General features: G+C 41.8%; 1 protein-coding gene across 6 annotated transcripts in view; it reads right to left on the bottom strand.

The window, feature by feature from the left end:
- RFX4 (regulatory factor X4) overlaps window positions 1-26710 on the bottom strand; it is a 155111-nt gene that overhangs the window by 40502 nt on the left and 87899 nt on the right. For all 6 annotated transcript variants that reach the window (XM_027592056.2, XM_027592055.2, XM_027592054.2 and 3 more), the window contains 3 exons: window positions 22187-22350; window positions 2415-2515; window positions 316-374 (listed from right to left, as the gene is read on the bottom strand). In XM_027592056.2, coding sequence (XP_027447857.1) covers window positions 316-374; window positions 2415-2515; window positions 22187-22350 — 324 coding nt within the window. The remainder of the gene's footprint in view (window positions 1-315; window positions 375-2414; window positions 2516-22186; window positions 22351-26710) is intronic.

The following is a 26710-nucleotide window of genomic DNA, read 5'->3' on the forward strand; positions in this document are numbered from 1 at the left end:
GCAGTGGCCGAGAAAACCCAATCTACTCAAGGGAAACGCAAACTTGCGCACCAGAACATATCTGAAAGGTGAAGGGGTGACTGACGTCAGAAATTATTTTGTATGCTAGTCGAAAATATTTTCGTGATTGCTTAATGTTATTCTTTATCAGTAGAAATTAAAGGTACCAGTAAGAGTATATCAAACACCTCTTATACTGTATTAAACTATCAAACAGCCACACCCCCAGTGGATCTCTGGGGAGCTGTTCTGTGCATTTGCCCCTCATGGGCAATGACTTCAAAGGAGTTAGAAAACATAACACAGGATACACACCTGGCAAAGATGATTCAGGGATGTTTGCCGTCTCAGAATTTGGGAAAACCTTCTCGACACTGCAAGAAGGAAGAGTTAGTCTGAAGTATTTGCATGCTGTATGGTCCTACCTTGGATTTTCCAGGGGCAGATTTCAAAAAGCAGCTTATTTGCCTAAATACGTTTCACTGTCCAACCCCATTTTATGCACCCGCTGGCAAAACCCTGCATTTGATTCTTTGTTCTCCTGTGTGGACAACTATTTCCTAAAATGGCGATATTTGGGGTACATATTTCAAAGTCACCCGCATGCCATACTGGCAGGTGTGAGAAATTGTGGTGTCAATCAACCGTGAATAAAAGCAATTATTTACTTGTCTTTCATTTCGCTAATTGCAAGCTCAATCACTTCTCCCCATAAATAATTGCTGGAATCAAGTGGAAGCTTTGAAGAAGGCCCTTTAAAATAGTATATCTAATAGGGAAACTTGATTGAGCCTCAGCGGTGTGTGGTGTGAGGGGCTGCTTTTAGGATGGAACCCTGGGCTGCACTTTGAATGCGGCTTTGCATTCATAATCTGCCATTTTTATCAAATGATCTCCATGACCTGTTGGTGTGTTTTGCTGATCCTGTTTACTACAGTCATTTAACAGGCTGATGGTTCGAAGTGGGATGATCTTAAATCTGAAGATTTCAAGACCAAGCAGACAAGCCATGTGCCAGCCCCAGGTCTCCACGATTGCAGAGTTGTCTGGAGTGGTGTTTCCACTCCTGGCCTGTTCTCAAAGTGCCCCCAAGGTTCCCTGGGAGAGGGGTTCCCGCAGGCCCCGACAGGTGGAAGGTCCAACAGACCTCCTTGCTGCCAACTTTCAACAGGTTTGTTTTGTCAGCATAATTAAAACGGGTGCAGGGCATTCTTCTCATTAATTTCTGAACTGGTCAAGAAGCAGAAATTTCCCTGGGATTATTCTAATTTGTACTCAGAGCCAGCTTGGTTTGAAAAATAGGGCGTGGGGTGGAGAAATGGGGGGGTGGGGGCACAGATGAACTTCTAATTTTCCAGACCGATCAATCGTTAATCCTTCTCCTTAATTACTTTTTCTTTAACTTTGTGATGTGGAATTTAGTGCTCATGAAAAGAAAAGAACTGAGAGCCGTGAAATAAAGCGGGCTTTATCAGTAGGTGCTGGGCGCTGCAGGCGGCCTCAGCCTTGGAGCGCGTCTGAAAGGGCTCCCTGTGCCTGCCCAGAGAGGGTAATTTGATCCCCTTCATTTTCCCTGCCGCCACTTCCCCCCACCCTGGGCAAGAATGGCAAGCTGGATTCAAATGCTGCTTTAAGAAACCTATATCTTAAAACTTTGGCTTAAAATCATTTCATCTTGGTGTAGTAGCACGTGCGTCTTCCCACAAGTCCAGAAACACCAAGACAGAGAAATAGGACCAGTTTTCTCAGGCAAAACTAATGGGGGAGAGTGGCTGGTGATGCTTAGCAGAAAAGAAAAAAAAAAAAAAAAATCACAGTCCTAATCCCCGTAGGAGAAATATTAATTTGGCTTTCTCGTTAGGCAGAGAATCGAATATGTGAAGCCCTGAAGCCGTTTTCTGTCTCCTGTTACCACCTTTTTGGGGGGCAGGGGCTTCAGGGAAATCCCAGAGTTTTGGGGTCGGACAGATTTGAGTTTGACTTCTGGCCCCTTCTTACCAGCTGGGTGGCTGTGTGGCTTTGGGTAAGTTTCTCTGCCTCTTGGAGCCTCATCTGCAGGGTAGGGATACCGCACCCTACATCACAGAGGTGGCGTGAGGATTAAATGGGACGAGATAGTGGTGATGAGCAGACACTTTGGCGTCGACAGACAGACCTGGGAGCAAATCCTGCCTCTGTTACTAACCCCCTCTAAGCCTCTTTCATTTTCCATAAAAGGAGAAGTGCACCACCTGTAACACACCTTTTGGGAGGACTGAGGAAGTTCGTGCATGAAAAGCGCTAGGCTTAATACCTGGTGCTTTGCAAACAGTAAGTGAAACTTATTATTATTATTTTATGAACAACCTATGTGAAATTGTTCAGCACTAAAATGTCGCCCTCCCTTCCCCTCAGCTCCCCACCTCTGTACTTACATTCAAACTTAATGTTTCGCAAGTTTTCTGGGAGGTCATGGAGAGCCACTTTTAGCCACTCATCCAGCTGCTTGGCAAACTTTCGGATCACCTGAGTTAAGCTGGAAGGAGAAATGATCCATTTTAAGTGCCTCGTGCGTTGCCCGACGGGGTTGGGTTGTCCTGGAATCATGTTTTGGCCGCCCCAGTATCACTCAGCGCAGTGACTTCAGGGGCTGGCTGGGCTGGTGGGCTGAGCAGGGCCCAGAGGGAATGTGCTCTGGTGCCTACGCTGGTCATGGGGGGACGTGGCGCCCTGACTCTGAGCAAAACGCCACGTGTCCTGCTTCCGCACGAGCCTGCGTGAGGGATGCAGACGGAGGGCCGTGGGCCCGACAGCACCCCTGTGCTGCCACTCTTGCCCCAGCGCCCGCCCACCCAGCCTGGCTCCGGCTTGCCCCTGCTGCCCCCGGCCGCTTGGCAGGACCTGGGAAGCACCGACACACAGCCCTGACCCTGAAACCGTACCCTGTTTTTGGAGAGCCGAGGGCTGTTTGGGGGCAGGGGGTGAAGGGTGAGGGGATGGCAGGTTGCAGCATGAGATGGGAAGCAGGAGGACCCCGGGCATCACTTTCAGGCTCTCCCTGTGAACACCATGGGCTGGGTCCTCCGTCGGCTTGACACCACAGGGACCTCAGCCCCTGGGGAGCGTCCACACTGTACTCGCCCCCCCCCCAGCAACACGGCCCACCCAGCCCTCGGCAGTGTCCTGCAGACTCTCCCGTCAGACCCTGATCACCGGCCTCCCCTCCCCTCCCCACCGGGCGGCCCCAGCAGGCTTCTTGTCCTTCACTCCTCACTTTGCCAGCCTTCTCCAAAACCCTCCACCAGCCGCGGGCACCATCCCCACTTTTCAAGGAACATAGCCGCAAAGGGAGAACTTTCCAGCCTTCCACTGTAGCACAACCCTCCTCCCCGGCCTCCCTGACAGAATCAAGGGCCAACCCCATGTCACCCCCTCCTGCCCCCTCAGGAACCCCACTTCACTGACTGCCCCTTCTCCCGGATGTCCCACCTCTTCCTCTCACCAAGCATGTCTCACCTTAAAAATAAACCCTCTTATTTCCTCACGCTCTCTCTTCAGGGTACCACCCTCTGTCTTCCACTTCATAGATGTCCTTCCTCAGAGAGTTGTCCACACTCTCTTTCCTTTCCTTCACCTCCCGCTCACTCCAGTCCCTCAGCCCAAACAGCTCCCACTAGGCAGCAAGCTGCATCCAGATGTGAACCCAATGGACTCACTTTGGTTCCCATCTGGCTTGACATCTTGGCAGCATTTGGCTCTATTGGCTCCTCCTCCTTTTGGAAACATTCACTTCCCCTGGTGGTTGTGGCCCCTGTCTTGTGGCTACTCCTTCTCAGTCACAAAGCTCAGCCCCTCCACCTGGCCTTTACTTCCTCCATCTCCTCCACATCTAGTCCTGGGCCCTCGCTTGTCACACTTTGTCCTTCCCTGGATAGCGCTTCTCTGTGACCACAGCTTCAGTTGCTATCTACACTTGCTTTTAATTTTAAGGTCCACAGCAAAGGTTCCAGAACTCTAGACCAACCACCTACAGGGCCCCTCCATTTAGCATCCTAAAGACACATCAACCTCAGCATGTCCAAACTGAACTCATCGCTTCTCCGTCAGACGTTCTTTTCTTATGTTCCTATTTCACTGTGAACTCTACTTTCCCTAAAGTTTTTGTTTTCAACTTTTTTATATGAAACAATTTCAAATATACCCCAAGATAGAATGGTATAATAAACCTCCAAGTATCTCTGACCCAGCTCCAATAACTAGCAACATTTTCCCAGTTCAGTTTATCACATGCCACTCCGCCTTTTCAGGAATGTGATAAGCAAATTCATGATGTATCATTTCAGAAACTTTGTGTCCATCTTCTAGCATGCACTTAAATATGTATGTATAGGTACACACACACACACACATACACGATTTAAAACCACCATGCCATTAGTATCCCTAACAGAATGAACAGCAATTCCTTAATATTATCTAAAGCCCAGAGGCACCTGGGTGGCTCAGTTGGTTAAGCATCTGTCTTTGGCTCAGGTCATGATCTCAGGGTCCTGGGATCCAGTCCCACATCAGGCTCCCTGATCAGCGGGGAGTCTGCTTCTCCCTCTGTGCTCCCCCTCCCTCTCTTTCTCAAATAAATAAATAAAATCTTTAAAAAATATATTATCTAAAGCCTAGTCTGTCCTCAAATTTCTCTATTTCTCTCAGAGCAATCTTTTGGTTTCTTTGAATTAGGATCCAAACAAGGTCTACACATTGCACAAAACATTGCCTTGTTCTATTTCTTAAGACTTTTTAAAAATTCTCTTTCATGCCATTGGTTTGTTGGCCACCTCATGTTATTTGTTCCCTGGAATGTCCCACATTGATTTGGTTGATGTCTTCCTCATAGTGCCATTTAACCTGTTCATCTATCCTGCATGCTTCTCATAAACTGACAGATCGAAAGAGTAGATTGAATTAAGTTACATTTTTTTTTTAAGGCAAGAGACTTCGTAGGTGGCCCCTGTACTGCCCACTGCACCACACCATGAGACTTATAATGGTTGGTTGTTCCTCTTTTATTGTATCTGGTTTTGACACTTGAATAGTCTCTCTTCCCGTGAGCGGGTACTGCAGATTTTATCTCCAAATTGTCTCTCAACCTCATCCAGTCTTTCCCTCTTCTACTTCCAGCTGTCATCATCTCTCACCTGGGCCAGTACGACAGCTTCTACAACAGTGGGTAAAAGAGCCTACCTGCTCTGCTACCGCCCCACCTCTACCCTGTCTTCCACATTGTGAGAGGGATTTCTCTAAAACACTTGCAATTCTGATCTAGTTCACCTTGTGATTAAAACCTCCCAGTGCTTTCCCATTCTTCTTAGGATAAAGACCAAAATCCTGACCATGATCCCCAAGGCTCACACTCCAGCCTTTCTTCCTCTCCAGCCTCATCTCGCATTCTTTCTCTTCATCCATGTTTCAGCCCCTCTTGCCTCCACCCAGTTCTTTCCCACCTCAGGGCCTTTGACCTTGGCATCCTTCCGTCCAAGAGCATCCTACCCTTCTTCACCTACTGGACTCCTCCTCATCGATCTGATCTCAGAGCAGGTGTCACGACCACAGGAAAACCTTCTCTGAAACCCCCTACTCTAGGTCAGAGCCCCTGATTGTTCCTCTTGAAGGGCCAAGTTGTAACAGTTGGTAATTATACACTGACTTGTGTGATTATCGGATTCATGTCCATCTTTCCCACTAGACTCTATGCTCCAATGTGGAGGCAGGGACTATGTCTATTTTGCTTATCACTGTGTGTTCAGCACCTAGCATAGTGCCAGACACTACACTGAACCCCCCTTTATCTTTCTGACTTCAGCTTCTCCCACTCCCTCTCCTTACCTCCACCCTTACTCCTGCCAGCTTACTCAATTCCCACAGCACCAGCTTCCTTTCCTTTTCTTCAGGTCCTTGACAACCTCACCAGGGCCTTTGCATCTGCTGTTCCCTCAGCCTGGAAAGCTCCTGCCCCAGACTGCAGCTGGTTCCCTCCCTTCCTTAACAACTTCAGAGGTTGGGTTCAAGTGCTGACCACAGGATCTGAAACTGCCAGTCTCCCCACACTCCCAGCTCTACCAACTATCTCAACACTCTTGAGACTGTTGTATGTTTTAAAAAGATCAGTCTGGTTCCTGGGATGAGAGCTGAGCATAGAAGGGCAAGGACAGAACAGGGAGATCTGTTTGGAGGTTATCTCAATAATCTAGGCAAGAAAGCATCCTGGATGAGGGTGGTAACAGTGGAACTAATGCAATATGGTCAGATTAAAATATTTGGAAGGCAGAGCCAACCAGGAGGTCCTGGTGAGTGGATGTGGGTGTATGAGTGGAAGAATGTTGTCAAGGATGTCTTCATGAAAGAAAAGTGGTTATATGTACCCCCTGTGCCTAGCAGAGTGCTTGATATCCAAGAGGTGCTTAATAAATGTTGAATACTGAGTGAACCAAAAGTACTGCACACGTAATAAAGCCAAAGTACATTCTCAGCAATTAGCACATTGGATCCAACTTCTAAGTGAGAAGACTTCTCAGAATATTTGGCCACTCTTGACAGAGGTCAAAATTTAGAGGGGTGTCTGGAGTGATCATCTGATGGCTGTTGTACATCAAGGAGGCCACGTGGGCTGCCATTCCATACCCATAACACCTTTCCCAGGGGCCATTACTTGCAGCTGGAGTAGAGGAGCTGGCCTTTGTACGGGAGCAGGAAGTAAGCAGCAGGACCAGTGATGGGTCTTTTCCTTTGTGCAATCGTTTGATTTTATTACAGTGAAGAAAAGCAGGAAGCAACTCATCCTGAAAAGGATTCTATTTTGGGACTTGGAACTGGAACTGCCAGATTTTTAGGAGTAATCTGAACAGAGCAAGAGAGGAGCTGGCCTCCTGATCACCTATCTTGGAGTGGCCTCCTGGCCTGCTCCACCTTCCTGCAGCATCAGATGATGCTGACCATCACCCCTTCCTCACATACTCTCCTTCGATGGTATGTACCCTGTGACCTGACCCTTCTCTGCTAACTTACCTTGTCTCCTTCCATCTCACTCCCCAGGCTGGCACTCCCAGGGTCTGTCCTGTACCTCCAGTGTCACACCTTCTCATCCCTTTTATGCAGGTGGCTCCCTTGTCTATAGCTCCAGCTTCAGCCCTTCTCCTGCATCTTAATTCCACACTTGGAACTCTCTGAATGACTTCCAGCCGCGATGCTGGTACAACAGCAACAGTGCTAATACCAGCTACCTTTTAATGAGTGCAGTGTGCCAAGTGCTAAACACTTCATACGTATTTTCTTATTTAATCCTTATGTCTACCTTATGAAGTACGTACTATTGTTAGTCCCAGCAGAGAGGTGAGAAACCAAGGCTCAGAGAAGTTACTTGATTTGTCCGAGGAGATAACAAATAAGTGGACAAGCAAGACGGAGGCCCACATGTGTTTGCCTCCAAAGCTCTGGTATCTCAGGCTTCTCTTTGCTTCTCTGATATCTCATCTTCCCTGCCCATCCACCACCCCTACACACATACGTGCGCGTGTGTGTGCACACACACACTTCCTTACTTCTGATAAACCAATCATTACTAACAACCACTATGCCAAGATTACCTGGGAGGTCACAAGAAGTGAAAAGCCCAAGTTTGAGAATGATCTACCTTTCTTATAAACAAACAGCAAATGGTTCATGGTTATCTCATATTACCACTTGTTCACCTGAATTTCAATATGCTTTACTGAGTTAGAAGGTAAGAGGCGGGTCTGAGCTAGTCAGCTAGTGAGAACCTCCAGATTCAAATCTCCTTTCTACCCTGGCCAAGCACAGGGCCGGGCACACAGAAGGCACTCAAACAGGTTTCAGGGATGAATGAGTACGTAAAATTGTGAAAAGTCAGCTGTCTGATGAAGTCTGGTCTTTTGAATAACTTTTTCTCCCTGATTTCATGAGAAAGGCACTGGATTTCTAAGTCAAGGATCACTTTGGCAATTAACTAACAATATAATTTTTAAAAATGGTCTCCTCGGGCAGACGGTGAGCTTAGTGAGAGCAGGGAGCATGTGTATCTTCTTTAATGTGTTGCTCCAGGACTCAGCATAGTGCCCCGCGTGTTGTGGTAATCAATAAACACTGTTTAATGAAGAATCAACAGTTGAGTCGTTACTGTTTCATTTATTTGCAGGTAAAGGTGAACTAAAGTTATTTCAGCTCTTAAGCTTCAATTTTTATGTCTATAAAAACAAGCCAATTATAGAGGAGGAGCCAGGGGTCAGCATTTCCTTAGCATCCCACAGACTGCTTCAGAACAAACTACAGATGCCTTGCCTGTGTGTAACACCTAGTAAGCACTACTAGAGGTAGGTGAAGCTCTCATATAAAGATGTGTATACTTCCACTGACCCCCAGGAGGTCACTACAAAACAAAGGTACACATTTGGCTACTATCTAGTTCCCTTGAACAATGTGCAAGAAAGAATAACTCAAAGCCTAAAGGGGTCCATATATATATATATATGTATATATACATATATACATATATATATATAATATGTGTATATTTATTTTTATAGTCCTATGCATATTTAAAATTTAAAATCAGATATATATGCATATGCACAGGGTTATAAAAAAATCCAATCTTAATTAGAACACTAGAAAAATACAGAAAAAAATGAGACTAAAATTTGACCGTAATCCCACCAGGATGTAATCTTTGTTGCCTTTCTAGGTGTGTTTCTGTTCCACCTAGAATGTGGAAAATTAGAAAGAGTAACACTCCCACCCTAACAAGAGAAAGCCAGATAATCTGCAAACCCTAACTGTTCTTTTTTTTTTTTTTAAAGATTTTATTTATTTATTTGAGAGGGAGAATGAGATAGAGAGAGAGAGCATGAGACGGGGGAGGGTCAGAGGGAGAAGCAGACTCCCCGCTGAGCAGGGAGCCCGATGTGGGACTCGATCCTCGGACTCCAGGATCATGACCTGAGCCGAAGGCAGTCGCTTAACCAACTGAGCCACCCAGGCGCCCCACCCTAACTGTTCTTTAGCCCATCAGACAGCAGAGGCCACAATCGCCTAGCCTGGAGTACACAGAAAGACAGGCACCTCCACAGAGAGGAGGACTTGGGAACCAGTTCATTTATGTCTGAGGGAGGAAAGTGGGACACTGAAGTAAAAAGAATTCAGCTCAAGTTGTAAAACAAATTGCTAAAGGCAATGTGTGAACTCACATGAGAGTATAGAACTCTGGGAGCGACGGATGCCAAGGAAGTTTACATCTATTCACAAGATCTTCTCCACAGACCTCACCAGGTGCTCACGAAGAATCCCTGAGAACAGAGAATGGAGGAAGCCTATCTCTGAGGTGCCTGTTTGCAGGAGGGGAGCAACCACTGCCGTGGGGAAAGCATGAAGCCCTAGCCAGCCCTCTCCCCCCTATGCAACAAAAGCCTCAAGTGGCTAGCAGGAGGACAGAAACACTGTTGACTGCAGGCAAAGAAAAAGACCAATTGCAGGTGGGGGAAATAAAAACAAAAATCTCCCTAACCTTGGTAGAAACCCATCACGGGCTCAGACTATTAGAGGTTTCTCTCTGGGGTGGGACAGGATCACTGAGATTGCCCAACTGAGAGCCAAAAACACAGGGCTTGCTGGGACTAAGCCAGGACAGCAGGGAACCCCCAACCCCCGCACCTCAGCCCCAAAGAGGCTAACAAGTATATATACTTACAGGGAAGGCCTAAGGGTGTAGCAGCAACATTGAGAAAAACCCCCTCAACAACCAAATTTCCAAGATAAGCACAGGGTACCCCAGAAGAATTTGGATCTGGTAGTCTACTGAGGGTACCCGTAGCAACAGCAAAACCCACACCCTATCAATGCCTAAATCAACTGACTCAACTCAACTCAATTCCTCACTTTAAGAGCCTAGGAGAAAAGAGGCATGTCTATTTCCAGGCATAAATACGATCTACTTCAGTCTCTACTGTTCTTTTTTTTTTTTTTTTTAAGCAGTCTCTACTGTTCTAACCACTGTTTTGAAGTCAATAAAAAAATTATAGGATACACAGAAAATTAAGAAAAAGAACCACTATGACTAAATGGATAAAAAAAAACAAGACATCTATATGCTGCCTACAAGAAACTTATTTCAGACCTAAGATACATACAGACTGAAAGTGAAGGTATGCAAAATGAGTGAAAAAATAAAAAAATGATGGGTAGCAATACTTATATAAGACAAAAAAGGACTTTAAAACAAAGACTGTAACAAGAGACAAAGAAGGGCATTACATAATGATAAAGGAATCCATCCAATAAGAGGATAAAACAATTATAAATATCTATGCATCCAACGCAGGAGCACCTAAATACGTAAAGCAAATATTAACAGACATAAAAGGAGAAGTTGACAGTAATACATTAATAGTAGGGGAACTTAACAGCCCATTTTTACATCAGTGGGTGGATTATCCAGGCAGAAAATCAATAAGGAAACAGTGGCTTTGAATGATACATTAGACCAGATGGACTTAACAGATATATTCAAAACATTCCATCTTAAAACAGCAGAATGCACATTCTTTTCAAGTTCATATGGAACATTCTGCAGGACAGATCACATGTTAGGTCACAAAACAAGTTTCAATAAATTTAATATTTAAATATTATTAAGCATCTTTTCTGATCACAATGGTTTGAAACTAGGAATCAATTACAAAAAAAAACTGGAAAAAACACAAACATATGGAGGCTAAACAAAATGTTACCCAACAACCAATGGGTCAATGAAGACATCAAAGAGGAAATGATGGGCATTAAGGAGGGCACTTGATGGAATGAGTACTAGGTGTTATATGCAACTGATGAATCACTAAATTCTACCCCTGAAACTAATAATACACTATGTGTTAACAAAATTGAATTTAAATAAAAAATTTAAAAAAATACACAGAGACAAATGAAACTGAAAATCCAATGGTCCAAAATCTCTGGGACACAGCAAAAGCAGTTCTAAGAGGGAAGTTTAGTGATACAGGCCTACCTCAAGAAACAAAAAATATTTCAAACAATCTAATATTATACGTAAAGGAATTAGAAAAAGAACAAAGGTCCAAGTTAGTAAAAGGAAGGAATAAAGATCAGAGTGGAAATAAATGAAACAGAAACTTACAAAAGAATAGATCAGTGAAACCAAGAACTGGTTCTTTAAAAAATAAAGTTGATAAAACTTTAGTCAGACTCATCAAGAAAAAAGAGAGGACTCAATAAAATCAGAAATGAAAGAGGAAAAATAACTACTGACATCACAGAAAAACAATTATGAGACACTATTAAAAAATTATACACCAACAAATTGGACAATCTAGAAGAAATGGACAAATTCCTAGAAACATACAATCTTCCCAATCTGGATCAGAAAGAAACAGAAAATCTCAACGGACTGATTACTAGTAACAAAACTGATCAGTAATCAAAAAACTCTCAATAAACAAAAGTCCAAAATGAGACAGCTTCACGGGTGAATTCTACCAAACATTAACGAAAGAAGAGTTAATATTTATTATTCTCAAACTTTTCCAAAAAATAGAAGAATAGAAAAAGAAAAATAGAAGAGAAAGGAAAGCTTCTAAATTCATTCTTTAAGGTCAGCATTACCCTGATACCAAAACCAAAGACACTCCCAAAAACAAAACTATAGGCCAATATTCCTGATGAATACAGATGCAAAAATCTTCAACAAAATATTAGCAAACCACATTCAACAATAAAAGGATCATTTACCACAATCTAGTGGGATTTATTGCCTAGTAGTGGGATGGTTCCATATACACAAATCAATCAAAATGATACATTAACAAAATGAAGGATAAAAACCATATTATCATCTGAATAGATGCAGAAAAAGCATTTGACAAAATTCAAGATCTGTTCATGATAAAGGCTCTCAACAAAGTGGGTTTAGAGGGAACATACATTTACATAACAAAGGCCATATATGACCAATACACAGCTAAGATCATATTCAATAGTGAAAAACTGAAAGCTTTTCCTCTAAGATCAGGAACAAGACAAGGATGTTCACTCTCACCAACTTTTAGTCAACAGAGTACCAGAAGTCCTAGCCATAGCAATCAGACAAGAGAAAGAATTAAAAGGCATCCAAACTGGTAAAGTAGAAGTAAAACTGCAGATGACATGATACTATATATAGAAAACCCTAGGGTCCACCATAAAACTATTAGAACTAATAAATGAGTTCAGTCAAGTTACAGGACACAAAATTAATATACAGAAATCTATTGCATATCTATACACTATAATGAAGTAGCAGAAAAAGAAATTAAGAAAACAATCCCATTTACACATACACCAAAAAGAATAAAATACCTAGGAATAAACTTTAACCAAGGAGGTGAAAAGCCTATACTTTAAAAACTGTAAGACACTGATGAAAGAAACAGAATACAACATGAATAAATATAAAGAAATACATGCTTATGGATTAGAAGAACTAATATTGTTAAAATGTCCATACTACCCAAAGCAATCTATAGATTCAATGCAATCTCTATCAAAATACCAACAGTATTTCTCAGAGAACTAGAACAAATAATCCTAAAATTTAGGGATTTTAGAATTTTAGAAATTTAGAAATTTAGAAATTTAGAAACACAAAAAATCCCAAATAGCCAAAGCAATCTTGAGAAAGAACAAAGTGGAAGGTACTACAATCCTAGATGTTAAGATATACTACAAAGCTAAAGTAATCAAAACAGTAAGGTACTGGGACAAAATAGACATACAGATCACTGGAACAGGACAGAGAGTCTGAAATAAACCCATGCTCATATGGTCAATTTATCTATGGCAAAGGAGGCAAGAATATACAATGGGCAAAAGACAGCCTTTGAAACAAATGGTGTTGGGAAAACAAGACAAAAACACACCAAAAAAACCCTCAAAATAGATTAAAGACTTAAATATGAGACCTGAAACCACAAAACTCCTAAGAGAAAACCTAGGTAGTAATCTCTTGGACATTGACCTTAGTAACACATTTATGGATAGGTCTCCTCAGGCAAGGGAAACAAAAGCAAAAATAAACTATAGGGACTACATCAAAATAAAAAGCTTTTGCACAGCAAAGGAAACAATCAACAAAACAAAAAGGCAATCTACTGAATGGGAGGAGATGTCCGCAAATGATGTATCCAATAAGGGGTTAATATCCAAAATATATGAAGAACATATACAACTCAACACCAAAAAACAGGTAATCCAATTAAAAATAAGCAGAGGACCTGATTAGACATTTTTCAAAGAAGACCTACAGATGGCAAACAGACACAGGAAAAGATGCTCAACATCACTAATCACCAGGGAAGCGCAAATCAAAACCACAATGAGATAGTACCTCACACCAGGCACAATGGCTAGTATCAAAAAGGCAAAAAATAAGAAGTGTTGGTGAAGATATGGAGCAAAGGGAACCTTCCTGCTCTGTTGGTGAAAAGGTGAATTAATTCAATCACTGTGGAAAACAGTATGGAGTTTCCTTGGAAAATTACAAATAGAAATACCATACAATTCAGTAATTCCACTCTGGCTGTTTACTCAAAATGAAAACACTAATTTGAAAAGATATATGCATTCCTATATCCACTGCAGCATAATTACAACAGCCAAGGTATGGAAGCAGCCCAAGTGTCCATCAATAAATAGATAAAGAAGATGTGCTATATATACACAACGGAATATTACTTCACCATAAAAGGAACGAGATGTTTCATTTGCAACAAAATGCATGAACCTAGAAAGTATTATGTTAAATGAAATAAGTCAGACAGAAAAAGACAAATACCATATGATTTCACCTATACGTGGATTCTAAAAACCAACCAACCAACCAAACATAAAACCAGAAACAGACTCATAAACACAGAGAACAAACTGGTGGTTGCCAGAGAGGAGGGGGATAGGGAGAATGGGCAAAATAGGTGAAGGGAATTATGACGTACAAACTTCCAGTTTTAAAAACAAGTGAGTCACAGGGATGAAAGGTACAGCATAGGGGATATAGTCAATATTATAATAATGTTGGGTAGTGACAGATGGTACTACCCTTATTTCAGTGAGCACTGATAATGTTAGAATTGTCCAATCACTATGCTATATGCCTGAAACTAGTATAACATTGTAGGTCAACTATACTCCAAAAATAAAAGTTTTAAAAAGAGAAAGGATCCACTCTCAAGAGATAAAGCTATCAAGAGAACCTGACTATCAAACAGGGAATTTAAAATAACCATGGTTAATATGTCAAAGGCTCCCATGGAAAAGATAAACAATAAGCATGAACAGATGAGGAATTTCAGCAGAAACAGAAATAATAAAAATGAAATGTTAGAAATGAAAACAAAAACAAAACATGGCAACAGAGATGAAGAATGCCATCAACAGCTTCATTAGTAAAATTGACATATACTAGAAAAAAATCAGTACGCCTACAGATAGGCCAATAAAAATGACCTAAACCAAACCACAAAATGAGTGAAAAAAGTTAAACAGAGCCTCCAAGGTGGTTGTGGAACCGTATCAAATGGTCTGACATGCATGTGACTGAAATAACAGAAGGAGAAGAGAGAGAGAACAGAGAAGAAGATACTGGCAGGGAGTTTTCCAAATATAACGAAATACATCAAAGCACAGATCCAAGAAGTTCAGAAAATCTCAAGCAGGATTAAATAAAACAAAACAAAACAACGAGACACATCATATTCAAACAGCTAAAAGCCAAAGATAGAGAAAATCTTGAAGGCAGCTGGAGGGGGAAAAAAAGTCACATTGTATACCGAATAGACAAGATGTACAAACATGCAAGCCAGAAAAAACGGATTAAAATCTTTAAAGTGCTGAAAACAAAACAGAAAACTTGTGAATCCAGAACACCATACCCATACCCACTGAAAGTATCTTTCAGAAATGAAAGAGAAATGGACTTTTTTGGACCAACAAAAGCTGAAATAATTCATTAGCATCAGACCTGCAATGCTAGAAAAGTTTTAGAAGACTCTTCAGGCAGGGGGATATGATAATATATCACAGAAACTGGGATTTATATAAAGAAATGAGGATCAGAAATCATTACACTGAAGGTAAATTTAAAGATTGTTTTCCATATCTTTAATTGCTCTAAAGGATAATTATCTAAATCAAAAACAGTAACAATGTATGTGAGTTTAGAGCATATACGAAACCAAAATGTGTGACAGCAACAGCATAAAAAATGAGAGGATGAAATGGGGGTAGACTGTTGTGAGGTCCCTGCACTACGTGAGAAGCAGCATGATATTATCTGAAGGTGGGTTGTAAATAAGAAAGATCTTAAACCCAGAGGCAACCACTAAAATTTTTTTAAAAGATATAAAGAACAGTCTGATTATGGAGATAAGATAGAATGATTAAAAAAATTTATCCAAAAGCTAGACACAAAGAGAGGAAAAATGGATAAAAACTGAAGGAACTAATGGAAAACAACAAGTGGGGGGCGCCTGCGAGGCTTGGTCAGTTGAGCTCCCAACTCTTGGTTTCAGCTCAGGTCATGATCTCAGGGTCATGTGATTGAGCCCCACGTGGGGCTCTGGGCTCAGTGGGGAGTCTGCTTGAAAATTCTCTCCCTCTGCCCCTCCCCCCACCATGCGCTCATGCTCTGTCACTCTCTCTAAAAATAAATAATCTTTTAAAAAAAGAAAACAACTGGTTAGATGCAAATTTTTAATGAACCGTATCATTAATATCATTAAATACAAAGGCCTAGACATAGCAACTAAAAATGGAAATTGTCAGATTGGATAAAAAAGCAAAAACTCACTATATTGGCTACATGAGATCTACTTTAAATATGAAGACACAGAGTAACAGGGTGGAAAAGGATATGCCATGCAAACCCCGAATGATAAGGGGCTGGCAGTGGGAGGAGGAGGGGCATGAGTGATAAAACTGTATTTCAATTATACAGTTGACACTTGAACAACATGGATATGAACTCTGTGAGCACACTTATGCAGGAATTGTTTTTCAATAAATACTGTACTGTAAGTTTATTTTTTCTTTCTTATGATTTTCTTAACAGTATTTTCTTTTCTCTGGCTTACTTGATTTTAAGAATACAGTACATAATACACGTAACATCCAAAATAGGTGTTAACTGCCTATTTATATTATTGGTAAGGCTTCTGGTCAACAGTAGTCTATTAGTACTTAAGTTTTGGGGGTGTTGAAAGTTATACACAAATTTTCAACTGCACAGGGGACCAGCCCCCCTAATCCCTGTGTTGTTCAAGGGTCAACTGTATACACTAAAAATGGTGAATGTTAATATATACGAAGTATACTTCAATAAGCCTGAATTTTAAAAATAAAATTAAATAAAAATCTATAAACATATACATAATAATATAAAATGAAATGATAGAACTAAGAACAAAAGTATCTGTTGTGTCAATAAATGTAATTGGTCTATTATCTAGTAAGAGAAAAAATCAGATTGAACTATAAAACAAATTCTAAAATGGTTCTGCATATAAGTGAGTTATAAAGGTTAAAAATAAAAAGATGGGCAAATGTATTCAAACAGATGAGAAAAAGAACATAGAGGTCATGATCTTAATATCAGACAACCCAAATTCTGGGGCAAAAAAAAAAAAAAACTTGAATTAGACTTTATAATGCTAAGTATACTAAAAAAAATAATGCTAAGAATACAATTTACAATGAAGATGTTGCGATTCACAATGAAAGTATTACATTGAAGATTAAAGTATCTAGAAATATCAATGCATCATATAATATAGCATCAACATTCAAAAACAAAAACTAAGGGAGATTCAAGGTGAAATAGGTTAACACATATCAGTAATAAGTCTTAAACCTATTTATCTGTCTTGGTCCATAACAGTCCAAGTTGACAGCACTAAGACAACAGAAGAACTAAATAACAATTGGGGTGCCTCGGTGGCTCAGTCGGTTAAGAGTCTGCCTTCGGCTCAGGTCATGATCTCAGGGACCTGGGCTCAAGTCCTGTGTCGGGCTTCCTGCTCAGCAGGGAGTCTGCTTGTCCCTCTCCCTCTGCTTGTGCTCTCTTTCTCTCCCTCTCTCAAATAAATGAATAAAATCTTAAAAAAAAAAATTACACACACACACACACACACACACACAGATAATAAAAGGCAAGCATACCAGTAGGAAAAAAAAATGGGTAAGGAATTTGAACAGGTATTTTACTCAACAGGGGACTTCAATATTCCGAAAACTTGGAGTAATGTTCAACTCACTCGTGATCAGAGATCACTGCTTGTCCCTCTCCCTCTGCCACTACCTCCTGCTTGTGCTCTCTCTCTCAAATAAATAAATAAATAAATAAAATCTTAAAAAAAAAAGGAATGAAATAACAATAATACTGACCCAAATACAGATATGCAGAAGTCTGTATTTAAAGACAGAGAGTGCTTCTTCTTTCCAAGGGTCACAAAATTGACCATATATTAGACAACAAATAAAATCTAAGTAAAATCTCAAAAGAAGAAATAGTTCAGAAAACAGTCACTAATCACAAGGCAATAAAAAGCTAAAATGAATAACATAACCAGAAGATAATAGCTCCTAACAATGGGAAGTTTTTAAATACTCTTTTTAAAAATTTTTAGGACAAAGAGAAACTCCAAACCAAAGTTGCAAAATATCTAGAAAATAACAATGTTAAAATATTACACATCAAAACCTACAGGATGCAGCTCAAATAGTGCTCAAAGAAAAACCCAAGCCTGAAATATTTATGTTGTTAAACAAGAATGAAAGAATTTTTTGGTCAATTGTTTTTGGTCATTGATAAAACAACAAACTATGGAGTGAACACTCAATAAAGTATTTGTTGAATAAATGAAGAACAGAGTAAACTTAGGAAAGTAAAAGAAATGAGTTAAATAAAAGAATTCAATTTATTAAAAAAAGAAAGTAATAGCACCAATAAATATATCTAAGAGCATGTTTCTTGAAAAAAATAAGACAGGTAACCTAATCACAAACAAGTAGCAGAAAGCACAACTACACCAACTAAAATGTATTAAAGCAGAAATAATCAGACAGAGGGAACTCAGTGAGTCTACAAACCCACTTTGCTCAATCCTAAGCAAATAAATTTATAGATCTAGAAGTGGATATTTTCTAGGAAGATATAACCTATCAAAACTTACCTCAGAGAAGACAGAAAATCTAAACGAACCAATTACTATAGAAAAAAAAAAAGAAAAATTTCAAAGATTTACTCCCATAAAACACCACACCCAGATGCCTTCAAAGGGGAATTAATTCTGTATAGTATTCAAGAGCAAGTAATTTCAATGCTATTTAAAGTGTATCAGAGCTTAGGGGAAAATGGGGGTGGGGAGAAGCTTCAGATTTCTGTTATGAAGTAAGAATAACATTGATACCAACAACTAATGAAGATTAAACACAAAAAGAAAATTGCAGACCAATCCCACTTTATGACTTTGATGCAGAAACTCTAAATAAAACATTAGCAAATAAAATCCTGTAGCACATTAAAATATATACTATGAGCAAGTGGGGTTTATTCTAGGAATGCAAGAATGGTTCAATATTAGGAGATGGATAATATAATAATTTCCATAGATGATGAAAACCATTGGATAATATTCAACTATCCTTCATAAAACATTTAATGAATTAAGAAAAGACAGATATTCCTTAACATGATAAAATATATCAGTCTTAATCCAAAAGCCAGCACAATGTTTAATGGAGAAACACTAGATGCATTTTCATCAAAGTCAAGAAGTTCAACATGTTCTTGAGGCAATGTAATTAGATAAGAGAGATAAATGAGAGGTGCAAAAATTAGAAAACAACAGTAAAATTATCTGTATTTGTAGATAGTAGGATTCTAAACATGGAAAATCTAAGAGAACCTGAAAAAAGAAATACAACAACAAGATAAGCTTGGCATAGCCAGCTCCAAATATAACACACAGATATCAGTAGGTTTCATATACACAGACCATCATCTGTCAAGAATTATGGAGGAAAAGACTGCATTCACAATAGCAACAAATAAATACACAGAATAACTTTTTTTAAATGTGTAAGATTTATATGAAAAAAACATTTATAATTCCTGCAGTCACAAAATTAAAGATCAGAATAAATGTCAAGGCAAACCATGTTCTTTGTTAGGAATTCTCAATATCATATATATATATAATTTTCCCTAAATTGATCTCTAAATGTAGTGTAATCCCAATAAGAATACATATGTGTATGTTATATATGTATATATATAGAAATAGACAAACTGATGACAAGGTAGTTCATATGGAAAAATAAGTGATAATAATAGGGAAATTATTAAAAAAGGAAAGTAAGTAAAAAAAAAATAAAAAATAAAAAAGGAAAGTAAGTATGAGGAGCTAGTCCTACTAAATATGTTTAAAAGCACAAAACTTAAAACAGAATGACCCTGGATCATGAATGTATAGAAATATTAATGGCATAGGAGAGGAAGTCCAGAAACAGCTCCAAATACATATAAAATTTACTATATGAAAAAAGTGGCATCTCAACTCTGTGAAGAAAGGATGGAATAATTAGCATATGGTGCTGGGAGAACGGGAAACCTGCTGAGGGGAAAACAACACAAAACAGAACAAAACAACATCTTACACCAGGATGAGCTCCAGATCGAACAAAGATTCAAAAGTACAAAATTAAGCCATAAAGTTAGTGTGATAAACCATGGGAAAATTACTTAATCATTGGAATGGGGAGGACTTTTTAAAACTATGATACTGAATCCAGAAGCCATAAAAGCAAGGACTAATAAATTCAACTACATAAATATATTTCTGTGTGGCAAAGACCAAAGAATGACAGCAAAATGAGAAACTATTTGCAACTCTTAACACAGACAAATGGTTATTATACCTAATAAATAAAGAGCTCCTGGGGGCGCCTGGGGGGCTCAGTCAGTTAAGCGTCTGCCTTCAGCTCAGGTCATAGTCCCAGGGTCCTGGGATGGAGTCCCGCATCGGGCTCCCTGCTCATCGGGGAGCCTGCTTCTCCCTCTCCTCCCTGCTCATGCTCTCTCTCGCTCTCTCTCTCAAAAAAATAAATAAAATCTTTTAAAAAAATAAAGAGCTCCTATAAATCAATGAGAAAAACATCAACCACCAAATAGAAAAATAATCAAAGGTCATAGGAAAGAAAACAGAAGTTGCTCTTAAAGACACAAACAGATACTCAACCTCATAATAAAAGAAATGCACATCAAAACTTCACTGAGAAAAGTTCAAGTCACATACTCTTTGAACCAAAAACTCAGCCCTGTAGGAACTTATTCTGCACATAAAGTTCATGTAGTGGGATAAGTGGTGCCCCCCTCTCGCCCCCCCCCCCCACAGTATGTCTCCCTGGCACCTGTGAAAGTGACCTTATTTGCAGATGTGATTGAATTAAGGATCTTTTTTTTTAAGATTTGTTTATTTATTTATTTATTTGACAGAAAGAGACACAGCGAGAGAGGGAACACAAGCAGGGGGAGCGGGAGAGGGAGAAGCAGGCTTCCCACTGAGCAAGGAGCCCGACGTGGCGCCCGACTTGGGGCCCGATCCCAGGACTCTGGGATCACGACCTGAGCCGAAAGGCAGACACTTAATGACTGAGCCACACAGGCGCCCCTGAATTAAGGATCTTGAGATGAGATCTTAGATTAACTGGGTGGGCCTTAAATCAGATGACAAGTGTCCTTGTAAGACACAGAGAGACACACAGAGTGGGAGTCAATATGAAGATGAAGCGGAGACTGGAGAGATGGGTCTATAAGCCAAGGAACACCAAGGACTTCCAGCCACCACTAGAGGCTAGGAGAGAGGCACAGAGGATATCTCTGGAAGGAACCAAGGCTGCCAACACCTTGTTTCAGACTCCTGGCCTCCCAAATTATGAGAGAATTCATTTCTGTTGTTTTGAGCCACCCAGTTTATGCTACTTTGTTGCTGCAGCCCTGGGAACCTAATGCACCCCCCCACCCCCAGCCCCCGAAAAAGAATGTACATCATTCATCACAGCATTATTTGTAGTAAAACAAGACTGGAAACATGAAGACAACTGTCTGCATTCAGTCCAGTGGAAACAGTATGCAGGCATAAAAAAGAATAAAATCTCTTTACAGACTGATGTGGAATGTTCTCTACCAGTCCCAACAGGAAACAGAGGCCACTCAAAATAGGAGAGTTTATTTACAAGGGACAAGTTATGAAGGTGTTGACAGGCATGTAGGAGCCCGTGAGGGGGACCATGGCTATGGGGGGCGGATAGGGGCAGCAGGCTCTCATCCACCCCATGTCCAAAGGATAAGCTTCCAACCTAAGCACAAGCTACTCTGGAAGAATCTGAATCTGGTGGTATGCTGGAAGGCCCCAGAGGCCTGTGGATGGCCACAGCCAGCCCAAGGTGACCTCCCAGGGATGGAGACAGAGTCCATCTCCCAGCCTCCTCTTCTCTCTCTCTTCTTCTGATCTCCCCATTGGCTGACCCCAGCTGGATGGGGAGATCACAGGAAAGCGACCCTTGTGAGGGCTCCAGCCCCAGATCAAGGGGCAGCATGGGGCATGGCAGGGAGTGATCTGGAGGGGCACAGAAGCCCCAGCATAAGCTCCAAGATTGTTTTTTTAAAGCAAGGTGCTGAACAGTATAATAGTGTATATCACCGTTTCAGTGAGAAAAAGAGTAGAATATAGGCATTGGTTATATGTGCACAGCAGATCTGGATGGACCCCCCCCCCCCCCCACTCTCACCCCGTGCCAAGAAAATGACTGTATTTGATGCTCTATGGAGAGGTCTGGGGTGTCTGGGGAACAGGAGTTGGTGGGGGGAGACTTTTCACCTTATACTGCATTATACCTTTTCAATTTTGAACCATACACATGGTTCAAAATGTTCAAATGTTTATTTATATTAAAAACTGTAAATCAAATAGAATTTTTAAAAGCCCAGTGTCTACAGTCTTTACAAGTGAGCACCCCTGACAGCACCTGATTATGTTCAGTGAGAGAGAGGCAGGAACGGTCTGGGCTAAGGACGAGTCCTGAGAAGAAGCGTGCCCACCTGTCAGGTAACGCCTGCAGCACGGTGGGCATCAGAACCCCCGAGATAGCCTTGTAGAGGATGGAGTCACACACGCCGACGATGTTCACCACCGTGGAGGAGCCCAGCACAGGCAGCATGTGGGGGGGCATTCCTTGCCAAAAGTGCAGAAGGAAACTTTGAACCTGTATTGACCCACAGAAAGGAGAACCATGAGGTTACCCGGGGCGCTCCCAGCAAAGCCCGGGGACTCCACCAGCCTGCAGTGGGGTCGTCCGTTCCCCCTGCTGTGGGAGAGGAGGCCCCGCCCCCACCTTACCCCTGCCCATCTGTGTGCTACACCCTCTGCTGCAGAACCACCTGGCCTGGCAGCCTGGTGTCGACTCTGCCTGCAAGAGAGGACTAGCACATTCACCCGGCAACCCCTTCGTGCTCACCATGGTCCAGGAGAAGTTTAAGGAAGGGAAGGTGGGATATTGCTCTTAACAAACTCAGAGCGCTAGTGCTCCCTATGCTTTGGGCCTCTTGGGGGCCCTTGGGTGTTCTCAAAAAGAACGGAGTAATGTGTGAGGTGCTGGTAAAAGGCATGTATCTCGAAGGGAGGAAATTACAGGTCTCAGACAAGTCTCCCGATTCAAATGTGTGTACCGAACCCCGAAGAAAATGCAAGGACCTCTTCCTATCCAAATTCCTCCATTCCCCAAAGAGCCCTGGCCGGTTGTTGCTGCTATGGGATGCCAGATAGTGGTATGTGGGCGGTAAGCCACGTGGGCATTCCCACCCCAACCAGTAGCACAGAACAGAAACACAGGTGGCACTCAAGAGTGCATTATCAATACGACAGCAGGGGCCTGGCTGTGGGGCTGATGAGCAAGTGGCAGAGCCCGTATCTAAGGGAGACAATTCTTCGGTGGCCTGTATATCTCCAGCCTCTAGTGCGTGAGCTGGAGGTCAGGGAGAGAGCAGGGTGGGGGCCTGGGGTGCAGGACAAGATAAGGGAAGTGAAGGGAAACAGCAAAGATGGTTAACTGATATATACAATACCATTAAAAATACCTAGAATTAAAAAAAATACCTAGGGTTTAGCTAACACTGAGGAGTGGCTCATCTTGAAGACGGGGAACGAATGACTGAATTTTTGTGAATTCTCATAGGCTCGACTTGGTTCCTGGACTATGTGTCCTTTTCCCCACAGACGGGTACTCTCGAACCCTCACACGTAGCATCACCCATATTCCTGCTTCCCTAAATCAACCCTGATCCAATGTAAAAGATATGTTAGTACCCCTCATCTAATACTTTGGAGGTAGTATTACTACGGGCATTAGCTTTATTTATCAAGGGGACTACGACATGCCAGGTACTTCACATAGGTTCTCTCATGGAATATTGTAATATTACTACAGCTGAGAATCCTTGCTCCTGTTTTGTAGAGATATTAACTTACATGTCCAAATCCAGACAGCATGTCAGGGAATGGATGAGACGGAGCCCATGTCTGTCTCAGTCATTCGGCCGATCAGTCTCATGACTAATTTGTTCTTCTCATGGTAACAAGCCTTCTACCCCATTCCTGACACCCATAGCTCTCCTTGAATGGCTGCCTGCTTCCCAGTTTTTTACCCCTGCCCTGGTGACTTGCAGTGTCCCTCAGGCCCCTTCTAGGAGTAGGGTCTTGCTTTCCTCTGACCAGGCTACCTCTGACTCCAGTCTAGTGACCTGAGCTCAGCCTCCTGTGGACAGACTTCCCTGACATCCATGGCCTGCACTGAGTGGGAGGCTTAGGGGATAAGGCATGGGGAGAAATCATGTCCCCTGACTTCCTAGGGGGCACATGGTAATTGAACAAAAACATGATCAAAGTGGTGAATGAAGTTCAGGTTTATAAACTGTGACACTTAGGTCACAGTTCCATTTATTCCACAATAGTGAAAATATCGCAGAGCCTTCAGCCAGATCGAAAATAAAAGCAGAAAATGCAGATGAGTGAAGACTGTCTTCCAGACTTCCAACCCTGGCCCCACTACCAACCAGGGGTGTAATATCTCTAAGCTTAGAGATAGGTAAGCTTCCTCACCTGTGAAATGGCAGTAAAAGTGGCACTTACTGCATAAATTTTGGTAATGGTAAAGATTCCTAAAAAATACCTATTTTAGTGTTTGGCACACGGTAGATGCTTAATAAAGGTTAGTGGTGGTAGTCGTGATTTACATCATGGAGACACTGTCACTACCAGCCCCCCAAAATCCGTGGACTTCCCTAAGCTTTGTGACACCTTGCCTAAGCTTCTGAGTGTCGCCCAGCCAGGATTCCCATTGTGGTTCTGCTCACCTGTCAAGGCTTTTGTTCTGTCATTGGGACACCTGGTGGCTGACTGCTGGGTTTGGCCTGAGCCTGGAGATGGCCAGGGCTCTTGGATAAGGTGTTTTCTTTCTAGAGGACCCTCCATTGTTCCCTGATCCCAGCTTGTCCCAGGCATCATCCTCAGGCCGGGCCCTGGACCTCCCTTCCTGCCCTTCCAACACCATCTAAAAACCTCTGCCCAGTTGATTTCTACAATTTGGTAGCTTCTGAATTCCTCTGTCTTTCTTAGCTCTCCTTGCATGCAGCCCTACTCCTTTTTTTTTATGTGAGCAGTCAATTTCTAGCAGAAATTCTGGAAAAGATCAGCAGCTGTGTAGGTTAAAACAAATCTGTGGAAAATCAGTCTTTAGCAGGCATCTGTTTTAAGCCTGCTCAACTTGCACAGGGAGCACTGATCAGTCCTCAGTTTCCTAAGCAGCCTTTGGAGAGGGGGGGTGTTGGTCAGTTTTGACCTCACTTTCTACCCTCCACATTTCAGGCCATTTAACGTCCTAAGGTACTGGTTCCTCACAGTGAGAAGGAAAAGGAAGGAGGGAGAAGAGTGGAAAGGTCAAGAGCCGAGACTTAGAAGTTGGGTGTGAAATGAATAGACACAGTGTTACGCAGGAGGTGGAGCTGGTGGGACCTCCCAAGGGGCTGGATATGAAGGGTGAGGGAAAGAAAAGCATCAACATTCGTGGCTTGGGCAACTGGGTGAGTGTGATGGCAATCTGAGACAGAGAAAACAAATTCAGGTGGAAAGTCAGAGCTCTGATTTGGCCATGTTAAGTTGGATGTCAGGTCAACTGAGTCTGGAGCTCAGGCCTAAATATCTAAATATGAGAGCTATCAGCTTTTATAAAACAGAACTAGGACCCAATAAGATCACTAAGGCAAAATGCCTGGCAGCGTGTAGGCATCTAACAAACAGAAACTGATTATCAGCCAGGAGGGAGGAGGTTTCCTTACTCCTTGTAAGTGTAAGTGGTGAAATCATCAGAGGCAAAGGATGGAAAAGCATTATTTAACGTTTTCTGGATTATTTGCTTCAGTCCCCTGAACTCCCACCAGCCCTTTCCTTCTTGGCTCAGTGAAGCACCAGGAGACAATTTCCTTAAGAATACCTACGTAGGTTTTCTATTTCTTTTCCATATCCATTATTTACTTCATCCCGAATATACTAGCACCTTGTGGAAACACATCTGATAACTTCCAGGCAGGGGTACTTAGTTGCTATGGTGTTGAAAGGATGTCAACAAAACATTAGCCACCAAAATACCTACCACTCTTATGCTCTTATTTCAAAATCAGACAATTCCATTAATTCTTATGTAGATAAAATGATCATCTCCATTTTATGGCCAAAGAAATTGAGGCTCAGAGGGGTTATGTATCTTGCTCAAGGTCACAGACTGGTAAGTGGTGGATTTGGACTCAAACATAAGACTCTTTGGACTTGACAGCTCTTTATGCGATGTAGTCTGGAGAAGGCTTTGCAGGGAGTCCCCTCTGTGCAGACTGGGGCTCTCTGTACTTGCCTGACTGTGCTACAAGGCTGTGACATTTTTACAATCCTTCACCCATCCATCCATGCACTCATCTCCCCAACAAATATTTACTGAAAGCCCAAGAGTATGGCTGACGTGGATACAGGAGCAAACAAGACAGACAAGGTCCCTGCCCTCAAGGGCTTACACTGTGTTGGTAGGAGACAAACAGTGAGCCAGCCAACAAGATAATTTAAGAATGTGATCCCAGCATTAGTTGTAACCTCAACCCTTAAAGATCTCGAAGACCTGAAGCAAACTGCAATGTCAAGGTTTTCCAGATGTACCCACCATCCACTTACCCATGACTTTTCTCAGCTGTGGGAGAAAGCCATGCCCATCAAAGGGAAAATATTCCCTTTCATTCTTTTGTGGCTGGGTAGAATGAACTACATCTTGATTACCCATTTAAAAAACAGCCACCAAATATCCCTGCCAAGGGAGTGGAAAGAATATTGGGCTGGAGGTGTCAGGTGACAAAAGAGGCAGTCATGACTTTGGCCCTAACCAAATGTGTGACCTTGAGCAAGTCTTTTAACTCTCTAGTTGACATACCCGATAAGAGCAAGTATTTGTATGACCTTTCATAGTTTACAAAGAGTTTTTGCTAGGCATTGTCTCATCTTCTCCTTCCAGGAACCCTATGCATTAGAAA

The sequence above is a fragment of the Zalophus californianus genome, chromosome 9 (genome assembly GCF_009762305.2).
Source record: "Zalophus californianus isolate mZalCal1 chromosome 9, mZalCal1.pri.v2, whole genome shotgun sequence".
Classification (NCBI taxonomy): domain Eukaryota; kingdom Metazoa; phylum Chordata; class Mammalia; order Carnivora; family Otariidae; genus Zalophus; species Zalophus californianus.